Source organism: Colias philodice, chromosome 18 (assembly GCF_061535455.1).
Source record: "Colias philodice isolate Cphi_HAF_F1 chromosome 18, ilColPhil1 Martin Lab GWU primary, whole genome shotgun sequence".
In the NCBI taxonomy this organism is placed as follows: domain Eukaryota; kingdom Metazoa; phylum Arthropoda; class Insecta; order Lepidoptera; family Pieridae; genus Colias; species Colias philodice.
Window position 1 is genome coordinate 5412773 of NC_143103.1, and position 15351 is coordinate 5428123.

Here is a 15351-nt window from a genome sequence, read left to right on the forward strand (position 1 = left end):
TATAAAGCTGAAGAGTTTGTTTGTTTGTTTGAACGCGCTAATCTCAGGATCTACTGGTCCGATTTGAAAAATTCTTTCGGTGTTAGATAGCCCATTTATCCAGGAAGGTTATAGGCTATATATCATCACGCTACGGCCAACAGGAGTGGAGCTACGGGGGTGAAACCGCGCGGAGCAGCTAGTGAGTTCATAAATAAAAAACAAAAATTGTACACTTAATTAATTTATTTGGAAAGAGATTTCCCCATTATACAAGTGTTGAACAATACCAAACATATCTTCTCCATAAGGCTTTAGAAAGTCTGTTTTTTACTTCTTTGTTAATCTCTGGAAACAATACATTATCTTCTATCTTCCACATCTGAAACAAAGGTTTTAAGTATATTTACCTATGCAGAGAAGATCAAATCAAATGTTTATTTGTGCAAGTTCAGTTTAAATTAATAATTAATGCATTTCTTTATGTTTGAAACAGAACAAAATATGTAGAGGAATTATCTACCAATAGTTTGCTTATTTTCATCAATTAATATATTATTTGGATGACATTTATGTCTGTAATGGCTGCATTATTAATTAGTATTCTTCTTAATATTATACTCACTTTTTCCATCGCAGGCTACAATTTTAACTTTATCGACCTTAGCAACTTCCTGAACTTCTCTAAATTCTACATCATTTAACATAAATGTCCAAACATTGTCACAAAACCTGTGAAAATATAACAACATTTAAACACACACAACATTAAAACAACTCATACACTATTTGTGTGAATATAACATACATTGACCATAACAACTCATTATATATTAAATACATACACACCTATATGTATTGAGTTTACCAGCTTTGAAGGTCAGCCTAGATTTCACTTTGTTAGACAAAGCTTGATTTATAGATTTATCAAATTGTAATAACACTTTTACAGCTAATGTAGGCGTTATCTGTCCATACTGAAAATATAAAACAGAGTTACAAATGAAACAAAACACTTTTTTTATAATTTTATGCCTAAAGTTTACTAATTATTTACTTGTATCAACTCGTCAAGGCTTTCCTGTAATGTGTTCCCAATAGTAGTATTTCTATACAGCTGATATGACATAACTAAAATATAATTATTTACTAATTACTATAGACGAATTAAAACTAAAATGATGTATAAAATGTACACTTCTGAATAATTTACAAATCGATTGTGCAAACTGCAAATTGCTATCGTTTGATCGTTATTTGCGTTTTTTTGACTTTTGAGTAGGTACCTAACGTTCTGTCAGTCGTTCGCTCAGCTGTCACTTGTCAGCTCGTGTCAGATAATCAGAACTCAGAAGTGATCATAGACCGTAGACAGAGAATACAATAGACACCGGCAGGCGGCAATGCGTGTCGCAGGGTGTCGCCGTGGTGTCGCAGAAAGAGATAAAAAAGCGTTAAAAAAGAATACGTCACAATATTTAGGGTTACCTTGGGAAAATTTACCCCGCAATTTGTAAGATACAAATCTCTCAATATTATTCACATAAGATAAGTGGATAATAATGAGATATCCACATTACATACTTACATGTTTATTTATACTAATATTATAAAGAGGAAATGTTTGTAATTATGTATGTATATATGGTTTTCACGCATAAACTACTGGACCGATTTCAAAAATTCTTTCACCATTAGAAAGCTGCATCTTCACTGAGCAACATAGGCTATATTGCATTTTCAAAAAAATTAGAGATCCTTACCAAAAATGCAATAATGTATCCTTAATAAAAATTCTGTCATTGCATGCGCTGCGGAATCTATTGAAAATAGAACAAATAAATGGTCTACGGTATTATAGAATGGACCAATATCCACAAGAAAGTCCGCGTTAATCCAATTAAAAAGATATAAGGAATTTTAAAAAGTGTCAATTTACAGAAAATAGTAGGTATACACTATACTGTTTAATACAATTAGGAGGCGTAGTGCGGGACGGGGTGAAAGTGAGGAGGGAAGGGATATTCGCAGGAACTACTTTGATTCCGATTTGAAAAATTCTTTCAGTGTTAGTTTAATATTTGTTATTGCGTCAACGGTTGCCACTGCTACAGCAACTTTTTGAAGTTTCGATACTGACGGCGGCATAATGTAAAATGCAACAATACGTTTATCTCTCTAGACATTCGCGTATAAACTGAGTTAGAGCCCAATTCGCAGAGAAGTGTAATAAGCGCCACACTAACTAGGGAACACGCCCACCCTAGATGCAGGGCCCTTCATATCGGGTAGTGTAATAAGCCTTTTAGATAGCCCATTGATCGAGGAAGGCTATTATAGTAGGCTATATTGTATCATAATACTTAGACCAACAGGAGTGGAGCGACGCGGGTGAAACCGCGGAGCGCAGCTAGTATATAATAAACATACATATTACTTTTAGATGGGTAATACATATTATGTTTAAACACATACCTATATATTATATAATATGCATATATATATATATCATTATCATAATCCCATATGAAAATGTGTATGTAATGATAATGTAGATGAAAACTCGATTGTTTATTATTTTTTATAAAATAAAATAAAAAAATAAAAGAATGTTTATTTTCGTAAGTATTAACAGATACACACGTTAATTATATTGATTATTGACCAACCCGCGAAGGCGCAAAAAAAACGAAATTAACTTAATAATAATTTATTGTAATAAAAAAATTACATTTAAATTATCTCTAACTTAATTAACTACATCCCTCCGGTTCAATGTTGGAACCAAGAGTGTCAATTGTCTTCGGCGCGGCGGGGCAGCGTCGCGGTGGTGGTGATTGTAATACTTTCTAACCTTCGGTTTTGGTTTCCAATCTGTTCATCCTGTAGCTACAATCCAAATTTGTCGTAAATTATCCGGTTCAGGAAAACTGGAACAAGCCATTGAATATTTCAGATTCTATATTTAATTAAATACACACTGCAGAATATAATTATATTATTATTTCCCATAATAGTGGGTAACAATTTGTAGAAAAGTTGGCATCACAAATTTTTTTAGGTTAAAACTCAGAGCAATAAACCTAGGTTTATTGCTCTGAGGGTTAAAATTTATAATTTTTTTTGTGGTTTTTAAACAATGTACCTACTTATTCAAGTCAACAGTGAAAAGACCTAAGACAGTCCAGGCATTTTCGTTCCACTATCACTTTTACACCCTTTAACGCTACACCGCACCATGGTATTATTTTATAAGGTATTAACAGTAAGTCTTAATCATTCAAAACCAAACATATCATGAATTACGTAACTTAGAACATATTGTATAGGTAAACCAGAATCTGATGGCAATTAGGGAAATCAAAATTTTGAGTGTGCAACCCTAGGGAAAATGGACTGAACGATCTTGATACTGCTTATTTTTTAGTTTGTTCTCAATATCATTAGTCACATTACATAAGTGGACAATACTGTACTTAATAATGTGAAATCCACTTAATATTATGTAGGTATGTACATACTTACATGTATAATATACATATTACTTTTATACAGGTAATACATATTATTATTTACACATACCTATGTTTGTATGTTCATTATCATTATGCCATGTGAAAATATCGATGTTATGTCGATAGAAAACTAGACTGCTTATAATTTTTTATAAAATAAAATAAAATAAAATAAAACTATGTTTATTTTCGTAAGTATTAACAGATACACACATTATAAAATTGCCTTGGACAGCTTGGACTTGACGAATAGCCGTATTGGAAACTTCTGTAATAAGTTTTCATAAAATTATATTCCAATCAACAAACAATATTATAGTTATCTACATATAATATTTTTTAATTGAAAGTATCAAAGCGGGTAAGTCCAATTTACCAATAAAATCTTTTAAATTGAAAATTGTGATGTGTTTGACCCTTCTTCATCAAATATTTTTCTATACACATTATAAACAACACCTCTTGCTTGTGATCACAGCGGCTTTTTCGACATTTTCGAAGATTTTTTAGACAAAATCCTGAAAATTATTTATCAACTGCAAAAAATACAAATAATTTGACAACCAATTTGATAGTTGTCAAATAAGTTGCCACATGAAAATCTTTTATTTCTTAAATATAAATATGCCATCAGATTCTGGTAGACCTATAAAAACTATATTTTTATGGAAGACGATAGCTAGCTGTCAAGTTTATCAAAGAAGGTTGCTATTCTTGAAAAAAGTGGCACGCTGCGTGAAACAAAAAATTTTATCGTTCTCTCTCATTTCTTTACACAACACCGGCATAAGTTGCTCTTTTTCTTGTGTGAATGCGACATATGATATCAATGTGTCAATTTGTCTATTGGTTTCTCTGTCTACGTCATAGACCGTCTTCCAATTACAGCACTAGAGCGCATTATGCTGCATAATGATTAATGCTTATAGACCGGGAGATACTGACACAAAATTTCGAGTCATTTGTAACAGGATGGCGGTTCTACAGGGTTATTAGTACGCAATTGCGAAGAAAATTAAAAAAATATTTATTTAATATGTGTTAAAGAAACGAATTTCAAAGTTTATAAGGGGTGTGCAGTATTGCAGTGTGAATCCATATAAAAGTAATGCTCAAAAATGTGTTAGTAATTATTTCAAGCGAGAAAATAATAAGAAATGATTGTATAAAGTTGGCGCGGAGAACCCCGAACCATGTATTCGTGAATTCGCAATTATATTTCTGATCTGAGTCGATAAAACATACGTGAAACAATAGAAAATAAATAAAAATGCGTATTCTCAACATATTCATAACAACAAAACACATCTGACGTAGTTTACATAAGCGTGACGTCACGCGTGTTTTAGTCAAAATGGCCAACTGCAGAATTTAAATGTTTCATTTTTTTTGATAATCTCATTAATCTTAATTTTTTTAAGATTTCTAAGTCACTATATTTAATTTTAATTTATTTATTTTCCCTTAAAAACACTAATACGATCATTTATGGATACTGTCGTCATGCCTATTAAACAAGTAGGTAAGTTTTAATGGGTCTAATTTAAATAATTACGTATTTACTAAAGAGTGACGTCACGCCTACGCCATGACACCTGCGAGCTGTTTTGGCACAGTTACCCCGTTTTCCAATTACAGAGCATAATGCGACTCAGTGCCGCACAATGCCGAATTATGCTGATGCTTAATTGGAACGTGAAACGCACCAGCAGGTTGCGCTAAGTTCAGTGTTGAAAAAAAAATATTCATATAGTTAGCAATAACCTTATTAATCCATACTATTAACACAGACTAATAATAATATACTACGTATACAACTATTAATATTATAAATGCGAAAGTAACTCTGTCTGTCTGTCTGTTACTCAATCACGCCTAAACTACTGAACCAATTTTCATGAAATTTGGAATGGAGATATTTTGATACCCGAGAAAGGACATAGGCTACTTTTTATCCCGGGAAAATGACGCAATCCCGAAAAACCCACGGGAACGGGAACTATGCGGGTTTTTCTTTGACTACGCGGGCGGAAACCTAGTGTGTAAATAAAGTGGTATACATAATACAGTATCACTAAAGCGACATTCGTTTGTTTATTGCAATAATATTCCAGAAAGTCTTGTTTGCTGTTCAATCTATAATAGTACTAATTTCTTATGGATTAAGGTTCATTTTGACTAGATATTTGTATACAATTTTGACAAATTACGACAAGCGAAGTTATAACATAAAATATAATTAAAATAAATTAAAATAAGACTTACCGACGGTATGAAATGCCTTCATTGCTGATATTATTTCGTCTGCTATCATTTTTGCACTCTTTATACCGAACAACACGTCCTAATTAATGAATAAATATGGAAAAAAGGTTTGACAGCTGACAACCGACTCGAATATTTTTCTGCGCACAACTGAGAGCAAGTTAGGTGATCTAAACTCATCATTGACACGTGGGCCACGCCCACATCACACTTCTATCTACTTTACTGTTCTGTGGTTTTTACTGTTCTGTGGTCGAAATCCTCCATAAGTTGAAAACTCTATTACTCGAATTTTTTGGCGTCTCCCTTGATGTTCGACTTATAGAGGTTCTACTGTAATTGGTTGAAAAATATTTACGGTTTAGTATTTTAAGTAATTTGGATTTTGATTATTTCATTAACATTTTTTTCAATGTTTGTACCTTCATCCATACGTCTTATATTTATTTTTTTAACACAATTTGAATTAACTTAGAGAATTAAAAGAATTAACTTAGATCACTTCTAAGTGATAAGGCCGCCTAATAAACTATACTGTTTTTTTTGTTTTGTATACTTATATTAGCAATAAGTTTTATATGTATAGTTTTATTGAAGAGTAATAAATAAATAAATAACTTTGATTATTTCGAAAAAACTACAATGAAACGAAAGCTTTAAATTTTTTTCCAACAATTAATAATTACTAACGATAAATCGATTGCACGCATCAATTCACGCGCATTACTCTTTCTAGTGCTCGATTGTGCGAAGTGTTGCTGTAGTTGGAACATTCAACGTTAAGCATTATGCCGCATAATGCGCTCTAGTGCTGTAATTGGAAAACGGGGTTAATATGTAAATATTTTTTGAAAAATGGCTTTTATCTTCGTTGAATTTAAGTATATTACCGAAAGATAGGGTTTTTCTTGTATAGTAAACGTATACACACATTATGGAAGAGGATTTCAAAATCTTAAGTCATGCCTATTGTCATAACAAAAAACTACTCGTAATCTCATTTTATACGTGTGCGTTACCCAGGCAAAATGTTTTGCTTTAGAGAGATGAGACTTAAACAAATAATTAGTGTATCATGAGGAGCAATTTGTTTACTAATAGCAAAATTTGTTTGAATTGTAGTTTTTAAGTTATTTAAGAAAAACAAATTTTGCTGGAGTAACGTTTGAAACGTTACCCAGGCAAAATCGTCTTTCAAAAATTAGTTTCAGCACGGAACCAAATACATGAATAGATAGCTTTTGTTGCGTAGTAAATGTTTATAAATAGCAAAATTTGTGTGTGGTATAGTTCTTTAGTTATTTAAGATTTTGCTGCGGTAACGTTTTGGGATTTCCCAGATCTCGAAAACGGCTCAACGCAGAAGTTTGAAAAAAATACCAATAAAAGACCTCAATTTGTTTAAATTTGTTTAATCATTAGTTTTTGATTTGGTTGACGTAAACCAATGTAATTAAATGGTTTCAAAAATCAGAAGAAACGGGTTTGCAAGTAAACCAATACACTTATAACCAAATAAACAGCTGTAAAAAATACCCGTGGTTCGACGCTTGTTTACATCAGAAATATTATATTTCATACTTTACACATTAAGAAGATAAAAACAAATTTGATTTATTTTAGACTGGTCGTACTTTAGCGATCAAATACGCAGTTCCCATAACATTAAGAAACATGGCATACTTTAAACAAATTAAAATGATTCCTGAAAATTCCTTCCTGTTAATTGCAGCTTTGAATTACGGCTCTAATGAAAGTTATCTCAAAAACAAGATTATGTCAGCAATTCTCTAATGAGCCGACCAAATTGAAAAGGTCACATAAAAGCGACCGCACCATACATAAGCGCAACCATCTGAAATGAACAGGATAATATAGATGTTTTGTTAGTACAGTTGAATACAAAAGTTTTCTGGTCAGGTTAGTTAAAATAATAAAATGGTTAAGATTCATTATTTTTATTTAAAAAATCAGTCTCATACAAATTATATGTATTGCTTTGCCTTAGCATCAACATTTTTGAGTTTTGTTACGTGTTACTTAGAGTGAATATTTTAACATTACATGTGACTGCCACAGGTGGATAACCCGTGAACCAATCATTGTCAAAGCGTCGTAACCTTCTTTTAACTTAATGTTGAAATATCCACTCTAAGTAACACGACATAAAGCTCATATTTCAATACCACAGTGTGACTTGAGTTGGAATTGAGTCGGCGTTGTGTGTGTAATGTGCAAAGCACATTTAATGTTTTTTTTTTACAAAATATGTATTATCGGCTTGCCTATATTTCTTGCCCTTATGAGGGACGGTTTCGAGCATATTCTATAAAAAATGTATATAATCACAAAACTTTTAAATGAGAAAACAACAATATAATACAATAAATTATACACTATGATATTACACTTTTATTAACTAGTAAAAATTGTGTAATATGGTACTGCACTTAAAAAATATTAAAAAATCGGCTTCACGAATAACGTTTTTCTGCTTAACTGTACAAAACATCGGTTACCAAGCTGCTAATTTGCGAAGATTACCCGTACGTACGGTGCAGTCGCTTTTACGTGACCTTTTCAATTTGGTCGGCTTATTAGAGAATTGCTGACATATTCTTGTTTTTGAGATAACTTTCATTAGAGCCGTAATTCAAGGCTGAAATTAACAGGAAAGAATTTTCATGAATCATTTTAATTTGTTTAAAGTATGCCATGTTTCTTAATGTTATGGGAACTGCGTATTCGATCGCTAAAGTACGACCAGTCTAAAATAAATCAAATTTGTTTTTATCTTCTTAACGTGTAAAGTATGAAATCTAAAATGTCTGCTGTAAACAAGCGTCGAACCACGGGTATTTTTTACAGCTGTTTATTTGGTTATAAGTGTATTGGTTTACATGTAAACCCGCTTCTTCTGATTTTTGAAACCATTTAATTACATTGGTTTACGTCAACCAAATCAAAAACTAATGATTAAACAAATTTAAACAAATTAAGGTCTTTTATTGGTATTTTTTTCAAACTTCTGCGTTGAGCCGTTTTCGAGATCTGGGAAATCCCAAAACGTTACCGCAGCAAAATCTTAAATAACTAAAGAACTATACCACACACAAATTTTGCTATTTATAAACATTTACTACTCAACAAAAGCTATCTATTCATGTATTTGGTTCCGTGCTGAAACTAATTTTTGAAAGACGATTTTGCCTGGGTAACGTTTCAAACGTTACTCCAGCAAAATTTGTTTTTCTTAAATAACTTAAAAACTACAATTCAAACAAATTTTGCTATTAGTAAACAAATTGCTCCTCATGATACACTAATTATTTGTTTAAGTCTCATCTCTCTAAAGCAAAACATTTTGCCTGGGTAACGCACACATTTTATACTCCTTGATTATAATCGCAGGCTCAAATGATGAAATTCAGTGCTTGGGGTCAAAATCGAGGCTAAGAGTCAATTAAGAAAAAATTCTTGTGCGAAGCTAATAAATGACAAAACTTATCAAATTTTACTCTGGCAGTCTTTTTTAAATTTTTCTTTTTCTAGCGGGAAATACAAGGCATACCAAATTTAGAGATGTTTTTTTCTCGTTCCCAATATTGACACTAATTCTTTCTAGGGTGAAATGTTCATACCTAAAAAAACTCGACTAAGTTAATCCAATACAAAATTATCAGGTATAATTTTTTAATGAATAAAATACCTAATAAAAGGTAGTGATGTCACTTCTAGCTAGATTTCTTACTAGTTTGCTGAAAGGTGTTTTTTATCGTTGTCAGAGATTGTGAATGAGATGGTCAATTATATGGGGAATTCGGTAACAGTTTTGTTTTCTTTGCCAGACGGACGGTTGTCCCTTCTCAGTTACGAATGTGTAACTATGGTAAATCTCGTAGGTACCTAATAATTAGCGCCATGCAGATTCTAAGTTCTTCCTAGGTACCTACTAGAAATAAGTTCAACTCGGTGTTCTATGCTTTTTCTATCCATAATAATTTTGAAGGTCAAGCTACGCAGAGGGGACGAGGGCCCGTTCCTTATTCACTATATTGTATCGGGGCCCCCACATTGTCATAGTAGAGTTTATTGCAGTATTTTGTTTAAAAAAAGGTTTCAAAAAGGAGCTATTTTATGACATAAGCTTTTCCACATAAAATAATGGACAAATTAAAAATTACTTAGGTACTGGAAATATGTAATTTCATTTTTTGTGTATAATTTAAACACCTCTAAACTACTTTTGACTGTGAGTTTTTCAAGAGGAAATAAATAAAAAGGTACACAGATATTATTAAGACATTTATTGAAATTTATTCCGATTTTGTGATTTTCTTTCGTCATCTATTTCATTACTTAGTGTTTCTTATCATCGCTCACGCTTGTTTTATTTAATCTTCTCCCATGTCTTCGGTCTTCTTTTATCACCCACGTCTGCGGTCTTCTTTCTTCACCCACGTCTTCAGTCTTCTTTCTTCACCCACGTCTTCAGTCTTCTTTCTTCACCCACGTCTTCAGTCTTCTTTCTTCACCCACGTCTTCAGTCTTCTTTCTTCACCCACGTCTTCAGTCTTCTTTCTTCACCCACGTCTTCAGTCTTCTTTCTTCACCCACGTCTTCAGTCTTCTTTCTTCACCCACGTCTTCAGTCTTCTTTCTTCACCCACGTCTTCAGTCTTCTTTCTTCACCCACATCTTCAGTCTTCTTTCTTCACCCACGTCTTCAGTCTTCTTTCTTCACCCACGTCTTCAGTCTGCTTTCTTAACCCACGTCTTCGGTCTTCTTTTTTCACCCACGTCTTCATTTTTGTTTCTTCACCCACGTCATTAGTATTTTGTCATCAGTCTTCTTCCTTCATCCATGTCTTCGGTCTTCTTTCTTCACCCACGACTTCGGTCTTCTTTCTTCACCCACGACTTCAGTCATCTTTCTTCAACCACGTCTTCAGTATTCTTTCTTCACCCACGTCTTTAGTCTTCTTTCTTCACTAAGGTTTTGTTCACCTACGTCTTGGTCTTCTTTCTTCACTCCGTGTTCAATAATTTTACCTTGTTTGTTAGTTTCATACAGTCGTCGATGCCTTCGTTCGAGTCTGGTTCACATTATCAAACATGTTGATCTTAGTTCTTAATTTTCATACTGCATGTCCTTGCACCCCACGTGTTTAACTTTCTTTCATGTCATGAGTCTTTTTTCTTCGCCCACGTCTTTGGTCATCTTACCTCACTCATGTTTTTTTTATTTTCCATTCAAATTTGAAAAATTTTCTTCGTCTACATCTTCAATTATCTAAGTACGGGTTCCAAATGTTACTTCTTCACCCACGACTTCGGTCTTCTTTCTTCACCCACGACTTCGGTCTTCTTTCTTCACCCACGACTTCGGTCTTCTTTCTTCACCCACGACTTCGGTCTTCTTTCTTCACCCACGACTTCGGTCTTCTTTCTTCACCCACGTCTTCATTCTTGTTTCTTCACCAACGTCCTCATTTTCGTTTCTTCACCAACGTCCTCATTTTCGTTTCTTCACCCACGTCTTCATTCTTGTTTCTTCACCAACGTCTTCATTTTCGTTTCTTCACTCATGTCTTAGGTCTTTTTATGTCTTCGGTCTTCTTTCTTCACCCACGACTTCGGTCTTCTTTCTTCACCCACGTCATTAGTATTTTGTCATCAGTCTTCTTTCTTCACCCATGTCTTCGGTCTTCTTTCTTCACCCACGACTTCGGTCTTCTTTCTTCACCCACGACTTCGGTCTTCTTTCTTCACCCACGACTTCGGTCTTCTTTCTTCACCCACGTCTTCATTTTTGTTTCTTCACCCACGTCATTAGTATTTTGTCATCAGTCTTCTTCCTTCATCCATGTCTTCGGTCTTCTTTCTTCACCCACGTCTTCAGTCTTCTTTCTTCACCCACGACTTCGGTCTTCTTTCTTCACCCACGACTTCGGTCTTCTTTCTTCACCCACGACTTCGGTCTTCTTTCTTCACCCACGACTTCGGTCTTCTTTCTTCACCCACGACTTCGGTCTTCTTTCTTCACCCACGACTTCGGTCTTCTTTCTTCACCCACGACTTCGGTCTTCTTTCTTCACCCACGACTTCGGTCTTCTTTCTTCACCCACGACTTCGGTCTTCTTTCTTCACCCACGACTTCGGTCTTCTTTCTTCACCCACGACTTCGGTCTTCTTTCTTCACCCACGACTTCGGTCTTCTTTCTTCACCCACGACTTCGGTCTTCTTTCTTCACCCACGACTTCGGTCTTCTTTCTTCACCCACGTCTTCGGTCTTCTTTCTTCACCCACGTCTTCAGTCTTCTTTTTTCACGCATGTCATCAGTTATCTTTCTTAACCCACGTCTTCAATCTTCTTTCTTCATCCAAGGTCTTCTTTTTCCACCCAAGTCATCAATTTTAATTTCTTCATCTATGTATTATCTTCTTTCTTCAACCGAGGTTTAATTTTTATTTGTCTGTGTTCAATTTCATTTTTTCAGGTTCTTTATCTTCATTTATTTACATTTTCAATATTCTTTCTTCATCAATCTTCGGTCTTCTTTTTTACCCACATCATCAATAGGTATTCCTTCTTCATCAGTGTATCTTCTTACAAGGGTTTTTCTTCGTCTACATCATTTTTTACATTTTCGTTCAAGTTTCTTCACATTTTCAATATTTTTCCTTTATCCATGTCTTCAGTCTTCTTTCTTCAACGACGTCTTCGGACTTCTTTGTTCACGCTCGTCATCAGTCATCTTTCTTCCTTCACGTAAATAATCTTCTTTCTTCACTCGCGTTGGTTTATTTTTTCCTCAACTTTTAGTTTCCTTAATTGTCCATTTCAAGTCCTATTTCTTATTTATTTTAGTATTTTTCCCACATTTTCATATTTTCTCTCGTTGCGTTCTTCAATTCTCAAGAGTGATCTTTGTTTATAATTATGACTGTCTTAATGATTTCAACTTCTTATTTACTACACGCATAATCCATATTCTCCCTCCACGTTTTTATTACATATTTTATGTTTCTTTTTCCTTCTCGTTGTCATCAATCTCATTTCATCTATTACATATTTATTATCGCTATTCATCTTATTTATGTATTGGTGTACTACTATTATTTTAATCGATCTTTTATTTTTATTTTAGCTCCCTTCGTTAATCGTGTGCTTTACATCGCCTCGATAAATAAATATATTAATATCAGTATAACTTGTCAAGAGTGTTTCTAGTTTCAGATATTATTTTTATAATTAAAAATTATCGTGTCCTGAAAACAAAAATTTTAGGGCTCACCTCTCTAACTATCCGACTTACCATTGATTTATTCATTTTATCATGTTAATATTCCACATTGTTATAAAACCAGAAAAATCATTTTCTCCATTTTAGTTAAGGTTTATTTTTATATTACAATTTTATTCCGATATCCATTTTATATGTATTTTCAAATTTAATTAAGTCTGTAAGAAAAATTTCGTTAGGTAACTCTATTCTGCTTACTTCCATTTCCATTTCAGCTTGTGTTCATATTGATTATTGCTTTTGTATGTATGTACTTAGTCGCAAATAATATTCAATGTATATTATTACAGGTCAATTGTCATTAAACTTCGCTATGATGCAAATCGTTGCAGTGCCCAATTCTTTACGCCTATCTGCGGACAAGAATTTGTTACAGCGTATGTTCAACTCACTTTTGAATCCAGAAGCGCAATGTATCTTCAGATGACACCACCCCCAGCGAGATGTAGTTAGCAGCCCCTTGCAGCAGGATGCAGTTTCAGACGACGACAACACCCAGAAGCGCGAAGCAGTTTCTGGCAGCAGCGCGATCGCCCAGAAGCGCGATGCAGTTTCTGGCAGCAGCGCAGTCGCCCAGGAGCGCGATGCAGTTTCTGGCAGCAGCGCCTTGCAGCGCAATCGCCCAGGAGCGCGATGCAGTTTCTGGCAGCAGCGCAGTCGCCCAGGAGCGCGATGCAGTTTCTGGCAGCAGCGCCTTGCAGCGCAATCGCCCAGGAGCGCGATACAGTTTCTGGCATCAGCGCAGTCACCCAGGAGCACGATGCAGTTTCTGGCAGCAGCGCAGTCGCCCAGGAGCGCGATGCAGTTTCTGCCAGCAGCGCCTTGCAGCGCAATCACCCAGGAGCGCGATGCAGTAACTGGCAGCAGCGCGGTCGCCCAGGAGCGCGATGCAGTTTCTAGCAGCAGCGCAATCGCCCAGGAGCGCGATGTAGTTTCTGGCAGCAGCGCGGTCGCCCAGGAGCGCGATGCAGTTTCTGCCAGCAGCGCCTTGCAGCGCAATCACCCAGGAGCGCGATGCAGTAACTGGCAGCAGCGCCTTGCAGCGCAATCACCCAGGAGCGCGATGCAGTAACTGGCAGCAGCGCGGTCGCCCAGGAGCGCGATGCAGTTTCTGGCAGCAGCGCCTTGCAGCGCAATCACCCAGGAGCGCGATGCAGTAACTGGCAGCAGCGCCTTGCAGCGCAATCACCCAGGAGCGCGATGCAGTAACTGGCAGCAGCGCGGTCGCCTAGGAGCGCGATGCAGTTTCTGGCAGCAGCGCGGTCGCCCAGGAGCGCGATGCAGTTTCTAGCAGCAGCGCGGTCGCCCAGGAGCGCGATACAGTTTCTGGCAGCAGCGCCTTGCAGCGCAATCACCCAGGAGCGCGATGCAGTAACTGGCAGCAGCGCGGTCGCCCAGGAGCGCGATGCAGTTTCTAGCAGCAGCGCAATCGCCCAGGAGCGCGATGCAGCTACTGGCAGCAGCGCCTTGCAGCGCAATCACCCAGGAGTGCGATGCAGCTACTGGCAGCAGCGCCTTGCAGCGCAATCACCCAGGAGTGCGATGCAGTTTCTGGCAGCAGCGCCTTGCAGCGCGGTCACCCAGGAGCGCGATGCAGCTACTGGCAGCAGCGCCTTGCAGCGCAATCACCCAGGAGTGCGATGCAGCTACTGGCAGCAGCGCCTTGCAGCGCAATCACCCAGGAGTGCGATGCAGTTTCTGGCAGCAGCGCCTTGCAGCGCAGTCGCCAAGGAGCACGATGCAGTTTCTGGCAGCAGCGCGGTCGCCCAGGAGCGCGATGCAGCTACTGGCAGCAGCGCCTTGCAGCGCAATCACCCAGAAGTGCGATGCAGTTTCTGGCAGCAGCGCCTTGCAGCGCGGTCGCCCAGGAGCGCGATGCAGCTACTGGCAGCAGCGCCTTGCAGCGCAATCACCCAGGAGTGCGATGCAGCTACTGGCAGCAGCGCCTTGCAGCGCAATCACCCAGGAGTGCGATGCAGTTTCTGGCAGCAGCGCCTTGCAGCGCAGTCGCCCAGGAGCACGATGCAGTTTCTGGCAGCAGCACCTTTCAGCGCGGTGAAGATTCGTGCGGCAGTGCGGTCGCTTAGGAGCACGATGCAGTTTCGGGCGACTCCACATAGCTACTGGCAGATATGCAATCTGTTTCACACAACAGTATCCTTGATGCTGTGCGATTTCAGTAAATAGGACTGAAAAGTCCCCAAAACCCAATGGAGAAAAAAAAACACTATTGTTCTATCCAAGTAAGTTTTCGATTTGTTATTTATCAACATTAAAATTGTTTT

The 15351-nt window shown here is 36.8% G+C and overlaps 1 protein-coding gene and 1 long non-coding RNA gene across 4 annotated transcripts; one reads left to right on the plus strand and one right to left on the minus strand.

The window, feature by feature from the left end:
* Positions 1 to 207: 207 nt before the first annotated feature.
* Positions 208 to 1259, minus strand: TfIIA-S (general transcription factor IIA subunit 2). Its single transcript, XM_089706926.1, has 4 exons — positions 1037 to 1259; positions 829 to 956; positions 605 to 711; positions 208 to 361 (listed from the first exon to the last, which is right to left on the minus strand). Exons 1-4 carry the CDS (start codon positions 1106 to 1108, stop codon positions 342 to 344), a joined length of 327 nt encoding a protein of 108 aa, XP_089563052.1. The 5' UTR covers positions 1109 to 1259; the 3' UTR covers positions 208 to 341.
* A 13187-nt stretch (positions 1260 to 14446) lies between these two features.
* Positions 14447 to 15043, plus strand: LOC149480438 (uncharacterized). Of its 3 annotated transcripts, none has more exons than XR_016317089.1 (4): positions 14447 to 14603; positions 14654 to 14750; positions 14801 to 14887; positions 14938 to 15043. It is a non-coding gene; the product is annotated as an uncharacterized LOC149480438 (long non-coding RNA). The 3 variants fall into 3 exon arrangements; XR_016317090.1 differs by having other exon boundaries at positions 14447 to 14554; positions 14605 to 14750; XR_016317091.1 differs by having other exon boundaries at positions 14447 to 14554.
* The last annotated feature ends 308 nt before the right edge of the window (positions 15044 to 15351 follow it).